The sequence below is a fragment of the Crocodylus porosus genome, unplaced genomic scaffold, assembly GCF_001723895.1.
Source record: "Crocodylus porosus isolate Cpor-Errol unplaced genomic scaffold, CroPor_comp1, whole genome shotgun sequence".
Classification (NCBI taxonomy): domain Eukaryota; kingdom Metazoa; phylum Chordata; order Crocodylia; family Crocodylidae; genus Crocodylus; species Crocodylus porosus.
The window spans coordinates 10,972,394-10,990,047 of NW_017728942.1; the positions used below are offsets into that span (position 1 = coordinate 10,972,394).

A 17,654-nucleotide genomic window follows, 5' to 3' on the forward strand; every position below is an offset into this window, starting at 1 on the left:
AGCTTCCAGCTCAGCAGACATTTCCCGATGGGTCTGTAACCTCTGCACCTGAATATTCGATTTTTGACTTAAAAAAGAAACACAAGGCAGGACAGAACAATGACTTTTTTTTTCCCCCAAAGGAATGCTTTATTGACAAATTTCCCTAATATTCACATGTAAAGAGAAACAGTTCAATACCTAAACTCCAGCAGTCCCCATTTTAATCGATACTGCTCCCCCATTCAGAGGCAAGGTTTAGCCACAAAACAATAAACCCTGGTAATGAAACTCTACACTCTGCCTAGCTCCTAGTACGTCTGCCTTGTAACATGTCATAGCACTCCCACAACACCTGCAAAATGGGGGACCAGGGGTGGGTTTTGGGATTATTAAATCAGCAGGTAAGTGTCAAAACTTGCTTCTCTAAAGGGTTGAGTAAGGTTTAGTTCCACTAGAGTAACAAGCCATCACAACTACTCTGATATGTACGTAAGCAAACCTAAAGACCTGAGTAAGACCCACTTCGCCTCTAAGGCACAGAATTGCTCACTCTAGGTACGTCTGATGTGGAGGCACCTCTTGCCTGGGTTCAAATCAGGCCACTGTAAGGTAACCTTGAATTCTACAGCTCTTGAGCAGCTGTGCTGGACATCACAAGAGGATCATATCCAGACACTTTGGGAAGAGGTCAGTCTCCAGTATTCTCTCCAGTTCCTGTAAACAACGATTCTAGGTGGGGATATTAGCCAAGAGAATGTGCGATCACACTGAGGATGTTCCAAACTGCGTAGCCCGTACAGGGGTGAGGCGGAGAAGGGATTCTCCAGTACGGTGCCCATATTGCTACAAACACCTTTGCCCTTTCCTAATCCACACTGCTAGCAGCCTTCTTTTCCAGGAACACAGGCTTATATCAAGGACAGAGAAGCAAGTTTTACACACTGAAGCAACAGAGTGCACCATTTCAAATGAACACAATAACTGGCACATAGGCATGCTGCTACTACTGTATGATGCAAAACTCCAGTGCTCAAAACCCAACTTGATAACCCTCACAGTTCTCTCTATATAAAAAGATTATAAACAAGTAAAGCATAAGGTGATGTAAGGCTTGCATTTCAGCTTCAGAGTCCAGGGGAATATATCCCTAATATGATGCTAAAGCTTTTTCTTTTCCCCTGGTCAGCTTTCATTTTTGAAGTCCATTGCTTTTAAAAATAAAGATTTTAGTTTTGTTAAAGCTAGAGCATTAGTGTAATGAGGCAGCTGCTAAACCAAGTTTCCTGTTTGGGAGCCCAGAGAAAATAACTGTTTACCTCATTCATGTCTCCAGCACCATTTCTGGGATAGCAGGAGGGAGCAGTGACGGGAGAAGCGAGGGAGATGACCCAACTACTGCCATAAATGATTTTGAACAACCAGAAATGGAAGATTTAAGTCTCCTGTGCAATTAGCTTCTTCCATAACTGCTCCTCATGTGGGCCGAAAACTTCCCCAGCTCGAAGACCACATCTCTGACTGGGGACCACAGGCAACTTGTGCCAAAAAGAACGCTTCTGAACTACACTGAGGAAACTCCATTTTAAGTGCTCTCCCAGGAGGACAGCACAGTGATGCACTTCATCTACAAACTTTAGTGTAAAATAGTTGTGTACAAAACTTTGTGTTCTCTTTATTTGACTTGAACCCAGCAGCAATGTCTGTGTGTTGATGTACAGATCTCTCTCTTCAGAGTGGGGCTCATCCCCTCCCCTTATCTGCATGTTGTTACTGTGATGAAAAATTAGAGGGGTTCACTCTTGCAGTTGTGCACAGCCGTGCAAAGCCATGCGATGGGTTTAGAAAGGAGCGTTGTCCTGTGGTGGTTTATCTCCAACGCTTGTTGGGGAGTGGAGGCCGTCAGTGCTGTTCTCTCTGCTGCCCACCACTCTGGACTGAAAAGGAAAGAGAAGCTATTTAAGATGACGAGGTGGACACTGGATCAGCTACTGTTTCTCGAAGGAGCATAAAATACAGCCAATTGTTACCCACCCCACCCATCTCCTGTGACTTGTGTCAAATCTCAGAGACTATAAACTCTTAATACCAGGGACCTTACTGTGTGAGCTGCGATTTACCCACCAGGGTTCTCTGCAAACACTGGTGCCCCTTTAAACACTTCAAGTGCAATAGCCATTTCACACAAACTCCTGCCAGGGATCTGCTTAGTGTGCACACTTAGGAAGAAGATAGTTACCTTTATGGTCCCAACTCTATCTTCAAATGACTTGAAGGTTGCAGAATTCCTTGAAGAAAAAAAGGCAATATAAGGTCACATAAGCTGTTGGAACAGCCTGTTCTTGACTTGGACAGGCAACTAATACGTTGTAACTGGAGTTGTATTTGACTGGCCAAGAAGCCTTCACAAGGACAGCAGTACACAGAACACATCCTACTGAATGCTCACACAGCTCAGGTTGGAGGGAAACAGCACATACACTGTGTACAAGTTCTGGAAAGCAGATTATTTACACCGCACGGTTTTCCCAAATCGAACAAAAGGTCACTTAACCTAAGAAAAGCCTACAAGGCAGCCCAAGCTGGGTACGGATCAGTGGGCTACAGATTAGATGGCAGTGAAACCAGCCCTCACAAGTTCACAAGACATTGTTAGTTAAAAGGAACCCAATCTTAGTCTGCAGGGACAGCTCAACAGAGACTTGAAATGAGTCCTACAGCTCCACACATCACAGGTTGTTCAAGTGAGAGAAAAGGCTGTTTCTACGGAAGGACTGCAGAGAGCTATAATCACCCCAGTGATATCATCAGAAGCCCATCCTGACCACCGGCGAAGAGCAGTCATTTGTGTGGCTTTAGAAGCAACCCTCAGTTATACACTCACAAACAGATGCGAGCAAATAATTTGGGTCAACTGTCTAACAAATTTAGCCTCCCAGCTTCAAGGTCATGAGCGATTCAGTAGGAGTATTCTCCACTGTTGAGTCAAGAGTGAGTCATGCAGGGCTGTTTCGTCAATGGACTACAGTGTGCAATTATCAAGTGAGAAAAATGCTCCAAGGCATATCGACATTAAGGATTCACTTTGAATATCTGCACCCATGAAACCAACTTGCCTGCTTGAGTCTGCAAGAGAGAAACAAGAGGATGTCACAGAGCCCACTGGAACAACTATAAAGGAAACCAGACCTCCACCCAGTCCAGCTCTGGCCAGTGTTTCGCCATGCAGGGTCAATCGCGTTCTACCATTCTGGGATGAACCCATTACTTTGCAAACCAGGGCTAGGTGGAAGATCAGAGCTCGAACCATCTGCTGCATGCATACTTGTGCTGCAATTGGAGGAAGAGCATCCTAATTCTCTTCAGAGACATTTGAGAACCACAGCCACACAAAATTACTGTTTTTATCTTAATCTCACCTACTTAGGCCATAAGAGAGCCATTCGTAAGCTTACAGATCCATGCAACAGAGATTCAAGTCCTGAGCTGTCTGAGACCTTGACTTGCATCCAAGTTAAGACTTGAACAGAAATGAAGCAGTTACATAAAGCGGCAGCTACATTTAAAGTCCCCAAAGGAGAGAGAACTAACTACATATCTTCCACCTATCCCACTTGTGAAATCCAGGACTACGTTACCTCATAGCAGGCATACTTATCGAATGGCGAATGGAGTAACTGCTACTCGGAAGCATGGAGAGCAAAGGAGGAAAGGGTTAGCAGTCAGTTCAACCTGGACATAATGCAAGACGTGCGTGCATGTGCTGCTGGTTTCCAAATGCTTATTGCCCTCAACTTTAAAAGCTGAGGCAGTCAAAACCCCCTCCTGCCACCCCTTCACATACTACAGCTCAGGCTGGTTCTTTAAAATGGCAAGATACTTACCCCAACTACCTAATAAAGAACATGCAAGTCACAGAACACTGTTTAGGAGCTTTCCCCACAACTGAACTATGGCAAATTGGCTCCTTCTACTGCCATGAGCAAAGCCTCCCACAAAAGGACCTGTAACGCTGCACCAAGACTTCAGGATTAAAGCATTTGACCCCACCACGAAGGACTGGATTTTGGAGAGCTGGTGCACAGGCACCACAAGCTAAAAGCTAAGAAGATCTACAATTGGCTTTATTCCACCAAGTTACACCAGCAGACAGAATGTATTTAAGATTAAAAGGTTTGTCAGGTTAGGTTGCTAAACAAACAGGATAATCCCCAAAACCAGCAGGCTATGCGGAAGGATCTAATAAGCACCCTGTGGGCACTGTGTAGAGGCATGCAGCTGACAGCTTTCAAATGAAGAACTGCTATAAATGGTTTCTGCTCCTAGCTACACCAGGAATAAAGAAGTAGAGGGGGCTCATAGTGCTATTGCAAGGGCTGAAGTTAAACCTGCACAATGAACCCCAACTGTGTCATAAAGCCAGTTCAGGGACACATGTTGCAACCAAATTCCCTAGCTCATCTGTTTTTGCAGTACGGGTGCGCTCTGCGTGGTCAGCTTCCCTTTTCAGCTACGCAGCACCCCTTAAATGAGCAGCACTAATAGTTCTCCTTCTGCAACCGTGATTAGTGTCTTACCTAAACGAATGCGAGAAGGGATGAGCCCTGAAGGAACCCATCAGCAGCAGAAGAGAAAAGGAAGAAGTTAGTTTGGCACAGCTGTCCAGCTGAATCCCCCACCATAGCTGCCCTCCACTCTTGCAAAGCCTGAGAGCAACAGTCCAGCTCTATGCAACTTTGTCAAGAGAAAGCAAGCAGTTCACACAAAAGCATTTTTCACACTACATGCTCACAATGAGAGCTTCAGTAGGGAGTACTGCAAGGGTTAACACTAGCAGCATTAACACTAAAATTATATCCATGATACTGAGCAGACTGCAATTCTAGCACCATGGGACCTAGTCCCTGACAGTTTATAAACCCCTTTTACCATGTTAGAGATCTCTTCCCATCCCAGAGCAGAGTCCTCTGAGCTCTCATTCGAACAGAGCATTGCTAGCCTTGCAATGGTCTTATTTGAAGTCCAGGGATATTCTGCAGCCATAGCCAAAGAGTGCAAGAAATCCTGACTTAAAATGTAATACCAAACTGCCTCCCATGCATCCCTGGCTGGCAAGACAAACTACCTGCTACTCAAACACCACCATTTCTAGCCTCCTCTCTGCCAGCTTTTGCAAAGCAGTTACAGGCTGCTGACCCCAGGTGACAACATGGAGACAGCATACTCGTTTACTGAGAGGTACCAGCAAGGCTATTCTACAGGAAGGGGTAGTCTTTTATTCCCTTTAGATACAGCTGCCAGAGTTTCATCTGTGCACAAGGCAGGTAGTCTTGCCACACAGTTTAAACCCAGATTACCAGGTGGTAGTATTGGGCCTTGATTACACCAAAACCCCAGAAATCAGTCAGTCATCAACCAGTCATCCAATCCAGCACACACACACACAGGCAGACCCATGGTCTTTATTAAGTTTGCAGAAGCTAACTTGCATCTCATTCCTGCAGGAAGCAGAGGAGCATGGACCAATTCATGCATCGCACCACCGTGCTCATTACCACAAGCACGGTTCCACCTGGTCAGCACCCAAGACCAAACTTTTAGAGAGCTGCCAAATGGCTGCCACAGCTCTTTACTCATAAAGAGTTTCCTGAATTTCTATAATCTGGAGCTGCCCTGCTGCCAGCTCAAGCGAACATTTAAAAATGAATGCACTTGCAGTATTAGCTACTACAGCACTGTTTCCTTCACAGTGCAATGGAAAAAGAATAGAAAATACAGCTTCTTAAAGTTGCCCTCATAGGTGAGGACAAGAACACGCTCAAGGCTGGGTTTACTAGTCACACAAGGCAGTAAAATGCTGTAAAGTAAGAACAGACAAGCATGCACGTTAGATGTGTCAACTGAAAGCAGAGATAACAGAGCAAGTTTGACTGGTTAAAGACTTGCAAAAACAGTCCTCCAATGAATTAAGCCAGCCACCCTGAGGAATAAATTCAGAGATAAGGAGATGCGCCAGCACAACATGTTAGCTCTCTCATACAAAGTGGCATAGGACAGCTCTACAGTTCACCACATTCAGCAGTCGTAGGATTTCATGGCAATCCAGGCAGTGCACAGGAACTACTCGTTCCCCTGGGGTATTTTTCTAACATATATCCTGATGTCCGAGGGTTTCAAATTTAAAAAAAACAACAACCCACAAAAAACAAAAACTTTGATCACAGGGACTGGGGCCAAGTCCTCTATATGTCTGAAGTGTCTCTCCCCAAACAGAGAAACACCTTCCAGTGCTTCAGCCATCACAGACAGATAAGACAGGGAAATCCCATCTGTTATCTCAACACTTCCAGCAGACTAGAAAATAGAGGACTGGATCCCAAGTCTGAAGTGCGAGTGACAGAGCGAGAGAAAGCCCTATGACAACTTAAGTAATTACAGTTAGAGGCTAGGGCTGCAATTTATGAAGGGTAAAGAACATATCCTTTTGGAGGAAAAAGAAAAAAAAAGTCTCACTGCAGAAACATCCTTATTTCACTCCATGTAATAATCTCTGATCAAATCACACTTAGCAGCAGCTTCCAGGTCAGCATGGAGGGACAGTTTCTGAACAAACCAATTAATTCTGTATTTCAAGTCTTAGGACAATATTGCTTGGAATACAGCCGAGGAGGCCAGGCAGAGCTATTTGTACACCCAGAGAACAAAGAAACTTCTCATTTTCTTAAGTCTTCAAGGAAAGGCACAAAATTTACTTCCAATAACATATTCCTTCATAGGGTGTGCACATGTCAAACCCCGACGACTTATCTAGTAATGCCGTTGGTACCGTTGGCAGAAGCTGCCCAGCCTCACTTCATTGTCATTGCAGATAATAACTGTAAAACACTACAGTTAAATATTTTTATATTGACCCAGGACAATCAGAAATACAAAGCATTTCCAATGCTGAACCATTACTACTAAAGGACCCTTTCTTGATTAAATTTGTATTACATGCTTTGCATATCAAATGTGGCCTTTCTGCACATAGATTGAGGAATCTTTCTTCAGTATTTTTCATTTTACCTCTTTTGAACAATGCTGCAAGTGCAAAGTTCATTTGTATTGTTTAGGCACTTTTTGGTTTAATTGCTATTTATTCCCATGTAGACTCTGATGTGGGAGGTCTTGGAGAGGCAGAATTCACCTCTCTCTTGCTACACCTGCCATGTTTGGTTGCATAATTTAACAATATTAGAGAGATTCCCGTTTATTGAGATTACTACTTGGCAAAAGCCTCTATAACCTGCTTGTTTAAGGTGGTAGAAGACTAATGTAAATAGCAGGAAACACAAAGTTGAGGAGTTTCCAGGGCAGGGACGGACAGACGGGACAACACAATACCTGGATATTAGAAGTTAGAGTGAAACTGTCCCCTGCCAAACTCAAAGAAACTCAAGATATGCACCAATACTGCCCTGCCAAGAACACAGTGTACAACTGAAGGTAAGTTTAGACCAGCCAGTATTATGTGATCAGAGACTATCCAGTGCTTACCACCCAGGTACGCTCAGCCACAGGGGAAGGGGGAAATCTCTAGGAAAAGCAAATACCCAAATGAACACTGGCACGCTGGCCACAGCCTTGTCAACAACATTAATAAATAAAAAGTCATTGAATAAAGTTAAGCAGCTGGTATATGCCGAGAGTGTTATGGGACTTAGCAAAGCTTTAAGGAAAGATTATGTTTTACATGCATTTTTCTGTATGGTTCCTTTAACAGCTGAAGGCCTTTGAACAGCTCTTTCCTCCATGTCGTGTTTAATTCATACCAGAAGGCTCTGGCAGAAAATGAAGCAACTGAACATCTGGAGATGCAGGCCCATTTTCACACAAAAACATTAGAAGAGCCAAAATCCTCCGAATTCACACTCCTGGGTACCCACAACTCAATGATCAGGATGTCTCTGCGTGCAAGTCCAGGGCAGAGACAATCCACTTCCCTTACCACCACCCCTGCAAACATGCATGGTAGGTAGCCATATCTAATAAGGAGTGCTACTCTTCCCTTTAAAGAATCAATGTACCCTGCTTTTGATGCACGATGTACTATGGCCAGTTTTCCCTATCAGAGCTTTCTGCATCTGTTAGAGAAAAAAGTTAGATTCATTTTAACTCTCAACACTGAAACAACCAAAAAGGCATCATCATACAAGTAGATGAATTAAGATCTGGCCCACCCCTTAAACCTTTCCTGAAAACAGACTGGGTGAGCTGCAAAGAAAAATGCAATACTTCCTCCCTCTGAAGGGAAAGACTAAAACTATTCTGTCAGTGTGGAGCAAGATAAAAAGACCAGGGATTGAAAATGCTCTGGAACACTCGGCCCAGGGGGAGCTTAGATAAACACGCAAGACATAGCAGGTTATGTGGAATAGCCATCAAATGCAATCAGTGACAAAACCCACCTTAAAAATATATATATACATATATACACACACACACACATATATATATAACTGGAAAAGCCCAGCTGTTAAATCTCAAATATTCAGGTCTCCCACACTGCAAAATTCTGAACCCCAAACACTAGGAAGTGGAGATCTTACCTCATGTCACCAAATTTCCTGCTTATAGCAGAGCCCACGTTAGAAAGGGCAGCTGAAGTCTTCTGTCCTGCCTGAGACAGGGTTTCCTGAGTCTTCTTATAACTAAGAAGGGGGGGGGGGGGAAGAGAGGAAGACACAAAAAGTTAACTTAAGGGGTAAAATCTCAAGCAGGAAAGCGAGAAACATCCCAGCATTTTGGAAAGGGTGCCCACATTGAAGGCAAGATACTAGGTTAGTAAGCTGCATTTACAGGGCTGAAAGCTACCCTTCTACTGTCTCTCAGACTCATGGCTTTGAACTGTAGCAAGACAATGCAAGTTGATTTAATATTTCTTTACCTTTGCTTCAGATTCTTTACCACAGTTGCTATATTAGTGTGCATCAATTTCTAATTTCTCCACGTGGGGTTTAAGTTACTTTGAGTACCACATTTTGTTCCACAACTCTTTTACTCCTTTTAGGAAGGGTTGCTCCTCCTTTCAGCACTGAGGAAGCTGTTCCAAATATGAGCTTTCAGCCTTAAAGGTTAGAAATGCACTTGTTGCAGTATTAGGAACTGAAGAGACTGGCCATATCAACCTCTGACTGCACAGACAAGAGTTGCAAAAATTAGCATCTCCTCTGCAACTGCAGTTTAGCATCTACATGAAAAGAAGTTCCCATCAGTTACCTTTAACCACAGCTAAGCAAGTCCGACAGCTTTACCTCCATTTCATTACAGATCCATTTAATAAGTTCAGAGGACTGGAGAAAGAGACACTTAACCTTTCTTTATCCCCGCCCCCAGCCAAGCTCTGGAACCAAATGTGCCAAGGCATCCCCACAACTGTATCCTTTACAAGTTGTTCTTGGGCTAGCAGTTAACATCTGGCTCTATGGCCTCCTCCTATATAATTTATACTAGGATATTTAAGTAAAGGCCATGCAGAAATCCCTCATCTCTCTGAAGTGCAGAGGTGAGAAGCAGCATATTAAAGACCGTCTTTGTTCTTTGTATCACCCTCTCCTGCTGAAGTGGGGAAAAGAGCACAGTTGCACTTTAAAATCCAGTTGATAGCATATAGGTCTTTCAGGTTAATATGCTCCTCCACAATCCGATTTATTTTAAGAGAAAAGCAGGTGCCAGATATGCCATCAGCTGTAATACATCACTATAGCAAACAACTCACCGTCACCTGCCAACCTGGGACTGAATTCCATGTAGTCCATCCTTCCTAAACTGCATTTCTCTGCTGAACAGGCTATTCCTGTTCTGTAACATTACCCAACGTATAGTAACCAATTTGGTCTCTCCTTGCACCAACCTCAGTCAGTTTTGGACTGTACACAAAAAAGCCCCTACACCTCCTACACAACATGACTCAAGAGTCCTAAACTGTATTGATCTTATTTTGCATGGGTTTCGGTTGTAGCTGTGTCGGTCTAAAGACATAGGTGGGCAAGGTTCTTTGAGTAGATGTGATATCTTTTATTAGACCACCTGAGTAGTTGGAAAGTGTTCTTTGTCAGCTTTTGGGCACAAGCGCCCTTCTTCAGGCATAGGGAGTCTCTGCTGGTCGGAGATTTCCCTATGCCAGAAGAAGGGTGCTTGTGCCCAAAACCTTGCAAAGAACATTTTTCCAACTCTCAGTTGAGCTAAGAAAAGCTATCACATCTACCCAAATAACCTTACCTACCCCAATCTTAGTTTACAACATTTATGCAATACCTGAATGCACGCGTTTCATGTATAAAACCTGAGCTGACCCTAAATTAAAAAAAAAAGATAATAATAATGCGGTACCTTTTTGCTATAACACATGGTTTCAGACCGCAAACTAAGCTCTCTATGAAGGACAAGTAACTAGAGGGAGACATGACAATGCAGAAAAGCACTAGCAGTGTCACAGGTAGGTTACTATTTCAGTCAAGGAGCTTGTCAGTTGTGCAGCACAGTAGCTCATGAAATGGGGCAACAGAAGATGATTTTGCATAAATATCCCCAAAAGCCTGCCAGGAATAACGTGGCCTTGGAATTCCTGGATCTGACTGTTGGCATTTATTTAATCCTGGATCAAAATACTGTAGAAGTTTGCACTGGTTTTCCAGAATGCCTTGTGTATCATACTTTTTAGCCTCCTCTTTCCCCCTCCCCACCCCCAACTTTATTTTTTTTTTTTTTAGGTCTAGCTGGCTAGCAGTAAGTGCCAAACCCAGCAGGAAGGCTAGCACGCCTTAGCTCTTCAAGATGTAAACAACTCTTGAATCATTCCTCTTGTGCCCTGACAGCTCTACAGAGGCAGACTTCCTGCTGCATTTTTCCTGGCACCTATCACGGACTGAAAGGAAGTAGACTGGATCAGAAGCTTTTTATTCCAAGTTCATTTCTCAGAGAAAAATATTACAGGAAGTAAGTTACTCAGCTGACCTGCGTACTAACTAGCATGTAAAGAACATCACTTGGTATCTACCAGGGAAAGCAGCAGAGAAGATTTATCTTCTTTAAAAGGGAAGCAGACAGCCCTCCTGGAAAGAAGAACCACATATCTTCCCATCCTTCTCCTGACAATGAACTAGATTTACACTGCCACACACCCACTGCCACTTACTATAATTAGACTCAACAAAAGAGATCAAATTCCATGCCAAGTTGTACAACAAGCAACTTAGAAGCAACCCATGACCTAACCCTGTCATTATCTAAATACCACTAGGATGCAAGGGAGACACTCCCCATCTTTCCCAGTTGCTTCACTCCACTCTTCTACCTAAAAGTTCCATTACTGACTTAAATCCTATTAAAAAGTGTAGTGAGCAGGGCTAAGATCACATTTTTACAATATGCCAATTAGTCTCCTCTAAAATTCACAGCGAATTCAGGCAACTTAATGAGGAACAGCATAGTTTAAATTGCAATGCCACTCCAAACAACTTCAAAAAAGTAACCAAGTACGAAATCCTATAGTCAAGCTAATGTGCAAGCGGGTAATATTGGATTATCTGTCCTGCTACAACTATCATACAAGCTAAGCTGAGTTAAACTTAAGAAGGCAGCTATTTACCAGGACCATGTGGGAGTTGAGTGTAACCATTTATTTCTGCAGGCACACTTTCAAATCGGTCATGCCATGCTAATGCAAGCTAGTGTATGAAAACACGACTCGCAAGCTCTTTATTATTCTGCATATTTTTACTTGAGCTTAATACCAGAAAACTGACTAAAGAACCACTTAAGAGCAACAGGGGGAGTATAATAACAATAAAGCTCAGCCTTTTAAATACCAGTTGGTGCTACCAAAATGGTACGTTTTGGTAACAGAAGCCCTAGTTATTCAGAGTGCACCAGTCACATGGAAAACAGCAGCACCTACTTCTCCACAATGCAATGCAATTATCCCTTGATCCTTCCCATCCTTAGGAATAAAATAGTTTCATTTATCTCTTCAAGCCATGGCCTCTCAGCTGAAACTAAAACCCAGTGCCAGCTGAGTACAGTACATAGGGTTCATTTTGCTCCAAAACACTGCATGGGATCACCTAGGTCTACAGACAAATGTCCGAGGGTAATGTCACTCGGATGAATCAATTCAAGATCTATGACAGGCTGGTTCCCAAAAGATATTTGCAGGGTAAGAAGGGTTTCCACAGGTAGCACATTACAGGACTAGTCAAAGCAGAAGAGCCGTGAGCCTGGGGCAGTGTTAGTGGCAATATGCTTTTTGGAACATTGGTTAACACCAAAGGTTATGACACTCACGCTTCTGATTGGGTTAATTTTTCGTTCCAGTCCTCCAATGTGCTGCTGGCCGAATGATATCTATGAACACAATGGAAGTTAGAAAAGTTGCCAACACTTATGACAATGCTTTCTCCTTCCTGACTTTCCACATCATTAATGCCTCTGCATAACGCTCTGTTTCTTTGGTTGAAAACTATCCCCTCTTGCAACCACCTTTCCAGATAGGGGGTAAGCAGCAAACAAACATCCTTTATTCAAAAACATTAAGGACAAGGGGAGAGATTCCAATGACCTAATCTGGAAGTTTAAAGGGATCAGGTGAGTTCAACTGAAACTGCAAGCCCTGTACTTTGCCTGCTGTGAGAGCCGCTTCTTACCGTCTTCTCCCCTCTGTGCATGGCAGCTACACAATAGTGTGGTTTAGCACTGAGCACAGAAGCCAAATTTCAAATTCAGCTTCAACTCTAAACTGACTTGGCACAACCCTGAACAAGTCATCTGAGCTTTGTCTCCATTTTCTTATCTTCAAGGACCAGCATATACCTACCTCCAGGCGCTGTGAGGATTAGCACTGGTTGCAATGCTCTAGGAATGTAAACAACTGTAAAAGACCATCTCCTGCAAACTTCTGATACCGCCAATGGCACAAGTCATTTGACGGAGATGAAACACAGCAGGTAAACCACGTCCTCCAAAACACACCCCCTCTGCTTTGCCTCAGTAGTCACTCCCTACTAAGGCAGAGCCAAGCTGCAGCAGGATATGCACTTTCTCCTCATGTTTCCTTTGAGCTGAATTAGCACTTCCTTTAACAAGGCAGAGAGACACACACACAGAGCCTGTAGCACAATAATACTTACAAAACGCCCCTAACATCCAAAGAGGAGACTCCATATCATTTATTTAAAACCATAAACCAATGAAGTGCTAACCTAACTAATCAGGTGCAAGCCATCCACTGCACTGACCTACGGTCTGCTGGACTTGCATTTCTGCTGAATACTACCCAGCAGAAATTTACAGCATGCCAATGTATTTTGGTGTCCAAAAGAACCTGACCGACAAAGTCGCACTAACTTTGGAACAGCTTCCAGTAACTGAATTCACTCAGCTCCTGTCCTTTCTAGCCCTGGAAACATCCAAGTCCTTTGTCATCACTTATGATCAGAAGTCTTAATCCAGTCACCTAGTCCCAACTGTGTCTGTCAAAATGTTCTACAAGAGAAAAGGGAAGAAGCCTGAGTAGCATTAAAGCTGGAAAACAGTGCTTCAGATGTTGCCTGACAAGGGCTAACTGAGAGGCAACTATTTTATAAATAACATGCTTAACCTTCTCATCAAGAGTGGTGTGGTAACTGATTGGAATTTGTTCAGCTTAAGCAAGAGGCTGCCAGGAATGAGAGCAATACCTTTTATTTTTGCCTTCCCTGAAACAGAGGGATGCTTATGGCTGAAAGTCAAGTACACTGTTTACAAGCGAGAGCCTTAAGCAAGATCTCTTTGTGCCCCATGCCCAGCCCCTCAATGCCTGGAAGAAGAAGGAGCAATACAAGTTGGAGAACAAAGCCAGGAGCAAGAAGGTGATGCTGAGGAGTTAAGGGCACTCACAAGTCAGACTGTGTCACTTTCTCATTCCATTCTCCAAGTTTCTCAGATGTTTTCATATAACTAGAAACAAAAAGTGTTAGTGGATCAGTCTCAGATGGGAAAGTTAAAATAAAGATAACTCGACACTTCAGAGCCTTTAGCTACTGGGGGAAGCAAAGAACAGGGACTGGGGTGGGGGAAGGAAGAGGAGCGAGAAGCAGAGCTGAAGAATATCTTTCCCCAACTGACAGCTCTGTCAAATCATTTCAAAATCCACTTACAGGCAACATAGGCCTGTACAGATGAAACAGTATCCCTTCAGTTCAAACATCCATTCCTTTTGGGCACAGGCTTATATTCATGAACTCATCTCTACTGCACAGCTTCACGCATCCAGATATGAACAGAAATCAGTTTCAACACCAATACCTGGTCAGGGACACAACAAACCTAACTGTGACCTCACCTCTTTTGGGCCATAAATGCCTCATTGTATTGCATCTTTGGATGTAGTCTGCTAGCATTAAGAAATTCTGCCTCAGAAGCTGTTTTTTTTCCAAGCTACACAACTAATTGGTGACCTAAGCAGGAAACAGACAGTCCTTGAAGGAATGTTATATGACAAAACACATACCAGAACTTCAAAAAGATGTCAAAGTAAAGAGCAGGCAATTCTGGAGAATACTCTGCAAATTTTGAGACAAGACTATTAATGACTCACCCAAGTTTACAGGAAGGAATGGAATGAATATCCCATTTAGAATAAGACAGGCAGAGTGCTCATGGCACTGAGATTTAGAGCCCAACTGTAGTTAGATTCTCCTCCTGCCAACAGGTGGGCCATACGAAGAACTGCACAGACCAGGATACACATTTCAAAAGTTATTTTCAGCCTCTGCTAATATAAAGAAATTACTGGAGGCAACATCCTTTGTTCATCCCAACCCATAAACAAATAATTGTCTCTACCAGTAAAAGGACTAACTCCAGGACCATTCAAAGAGGAAAAGCCTTGGAGCCATGATATGCTGCAGTCAATTCATCTTCCAGACAGTCATGAAACTGTCAGTTCTGGTACCTTTCGCTTAACAACATTTTCTGCTGGTTCACAAGTCATCCTGCCCAAAGAGGGTCCCTCCAGGCCTCTCAGTGAAGGGAGAGAACTTATTTTCATGCATGTCATGGAAAACACCTACGCATTGGAGACCTGAACATCATGCCAGCTCTTGGACAAATTTTGCTTCAGCCCATCAAAGGGAGTGAGGCCCAATTTTCTCTTCAGCTCTCCACAGTGTCTCTCTTTGGCAGCCAGGACTTGGCGCAGAGTACCAATCTCCTCTTCCACCTAAAAAAAGAAGACTCAGTCAGGGGGGATGTCTTAATGTGTCAGGAGAAGAGTTTGGTTCCATGGTTAACTATGAAAAGACCCTTACCAATTAATATTTCACAGAATAATCAAGATATTTATACACTGGAGAAAAACGCGAACAAGAACCTCAAATCTATAAAGCTTGACTAATTAAATTAAATTTCAGTATCTTGGACAATATAATTTTGGATGATACTAGTAACATTCAGATTTAAAATTAGGAAGCTATACAAAGGTTAACCAGAAGCCATGAACAACGGTCACTTATCCTGACAACCCTGCCAAATCCTACTTCCAAGCAAAATGGGGTCTATTTTGTAATTCTGTCATGTTTTTTTCTTAATACTGCTTCTTTCCTTGTTGTTTACTTCTAAGTTTCGATTCTGCTTGAACTCACAACCATCAAAATGCTTGACAAATCTTAGCTAGCCACAACAGTGCAGATTTGCATTTTTGAAACAGCACTTGGACTCCTGAGTCAGAATTAGAATAGGGCTCTAAAGCACATCCAGAAACTGCAACTCAACAGCTGCAGCTCTTCCTCTTTCTGTTGTTTTGTATGCAAATAAAGACTCCAAACTAAACAATATTTTTAAAAGGTTTTAAAAAAGCATGCTTTTAAATGCCATTATTCCAAAGGAGTTTCTCTTCCATGCTCCGCATACTTGAAATGCTTTCTCTTCTGAATGGAGAAGAAGTCATGGAGATGTTGAGCTGGAAGGGACCCCCAAAGGTAATCTAAAACCCCCTGCCTGAGGCAGGATCATCCCCATCCAAAACACCCTGTACAAGTCCATCATCTAAACTCACTTGAAACTAGACTTCAACCTGAGTTGAGAGAAAACCCATCGCTTTCCTTGAACCTCTGAGGTCAGGACACCTCTGGGAAGGTGCTACAATTGAATCCAAAGGGGAAAAATAAACACCAGATGCATCCCAGTCTATAAAGCTCACAGGTCATTTATGCTACAGCATGGAGCGAGGCCAACATAGCCTCTTCCAAGCATCCTACTGTTAGCATAATAAGAACATAAGAGAACTGCCATTTTGTGGCTCACACTGGAGGTCCATGTTGTCCGCACCAGCCCCTTCCACAAGCAGAGGGAGACCCTGGTCACACCTATGTGGAGCGTGCCAGGCTGCAGCCCCTTCCCCACCTCCTCCAGAACCTGTTGCTGAGGTTCCGGCTGCACAACTCCCTGCACCTTATAGTTTCCACGCTCCCCATCCACAACTCTACCAAGTCCTGAGACCTCATGGTCAACCTCCTCCTGGCCCCAGCCAAGCTGGCCATCCATCTGACCAGTAAGAAGGCTCTGGTCAAGAGGACCGCCAGGAACTGTGGGACTGTTTTCCTGTCCCTGGTTTGTTCAGGTCTCTGGGCAGTTTCACTGGGCAGCGACTGCTAATTCCTTGGACTCACTCAAGAGCCAGTGGGCGCTGTCCTAGAATCACAAACAATGAGAGTTGGAAGGACAGGAGGTCACATCTAGTCCAGCCCCCTGCTCCAAGAAGGACCAGCCCCAACTACATCATCCCAGCCAAGGCGTCATCTACCTGGGTCTCAAAAACCTCCAAGGATGCGGTGTGCTGCCCAGTGTCCCTCCTCAATGCACTCGCTCTGAGCCTCCAACATCACTCCCATCCCCTCTTGTGCCTTTCCTTCATCCCATGAAATGAGCTGTTACTGTCTCAGCAGCCTCCCATCTTTACAATCCTTCTCAGTGGGCAACAGCCTGCAATCTTTTACAGGTAACAAACAAGCCCATGTCACTCTGTAGCAGGGAGCAGAGGCTGAAAGGGGAGCGAGCTGGGTCCAACTGGTGTTTTTCCTCTGCTCCTCTCTCACGTGTAGACGTGCCCTAAATGCTAGAGGCTGCATGTGCATTAAAATGCTTTAGGTCATGTGCATTAAATCTAGTACCTCCATTGTAAGATATAGGCAACGTGCATCAGCCTCTCTTAATGCACATGAGCTAAGAAGTTTTTAAGCGACGCTTAATGAACATTAGCCTCTTTTAATGCACATGAAGTAAAAAGCACTGTTTTATAGTGACACTTTAATGTGCATTAAAACGCACATGAAGATGCTCGCGCACAAGCAGTGCATCAACTTTGAGGCACCAGCACCTCGCAGCAGACTCAATTCACTAAAGTCTGGGCCATGCGGTGGAAGGGGTCGCGCCCCCAGCTCCCCGAGGCGCATGTGGGACCCCGGCCGGGCTCTCGCCTGCACCACACGCCGTACCTTGGCCAGCTCAGTGCGCAGCTCCTCCTCCTCAGCCGGCGTCAGCCCCTCGCAAGCAGGCGGGCGGGCCGCAGTGGCACTCTCCACAGGCACGTCCGTCATGCTGTCGGCCAGCAGACCTTTGTTGGGAGAGTTCAGGTTGATATCTGTCGTGGGCGAGAAGCA

At 44.0% G+C, this 17,654-nt stretch overlaps 1 protein-coding gene across 8 annotated transcripts in view; it reads right to left on the reverse strand.

Annotated features, from left to right (window-relative positions):
• Nucleotides 1-1,160: 1,160 nt before the first annotated feature.
• The window catches only part of TPD52L2 (tumor protein D52 like 2), a 16,809-nt gene continuing 315 nt past the window's right edge, over nt 1,161-17,654 (reverse strand). Inside the window, exons 2-10 of one of the 8 annotated variants that reach the window (XM_019548300.1) lie at nt 17,490-17,608; nt 15,069-15,217; nt 13,894-13,953; nt 12,304-12,363; nt 8,568-8,669; nt 4,557-4,583; nt 3,618-3,659; nt 2,219-2,267; nt 1,161-1,916 (exon numbers count right to left, since the gene is read on the reverse strand). In XM_019548300.1, the coding sequence (XP_019403845.1) occupies nt 1,821-1,916; nt 2,219-2,267; nt 3,618-3,659; nt 4,557-4,583; nt 8,568-8,669; nt 12,304-12,363; nt 13,894-13,953; nt 15,069-15,217; nt 17,490-17,608 (704 nt within the window). In that variant the 3' untranslated portion in view covers nt 1,161-1,820. Of the gene's footprint in view, nt 1,917-2,218; nt 2,268-3,617; nt 3,660-4,556; nt 4,584-8,567; nt 8,670-12,303; nt 12,364-13,893; nt 13,954-15,068; nt 15,218-17,489; nt 17,636-17,654 lie in introns of all 8 variants that reach the window. The other 7 variants (XM_019548299.1, XM_019548302.1, XM_019548301.1 and 4 more) reach the window with 7 other exon arrangements.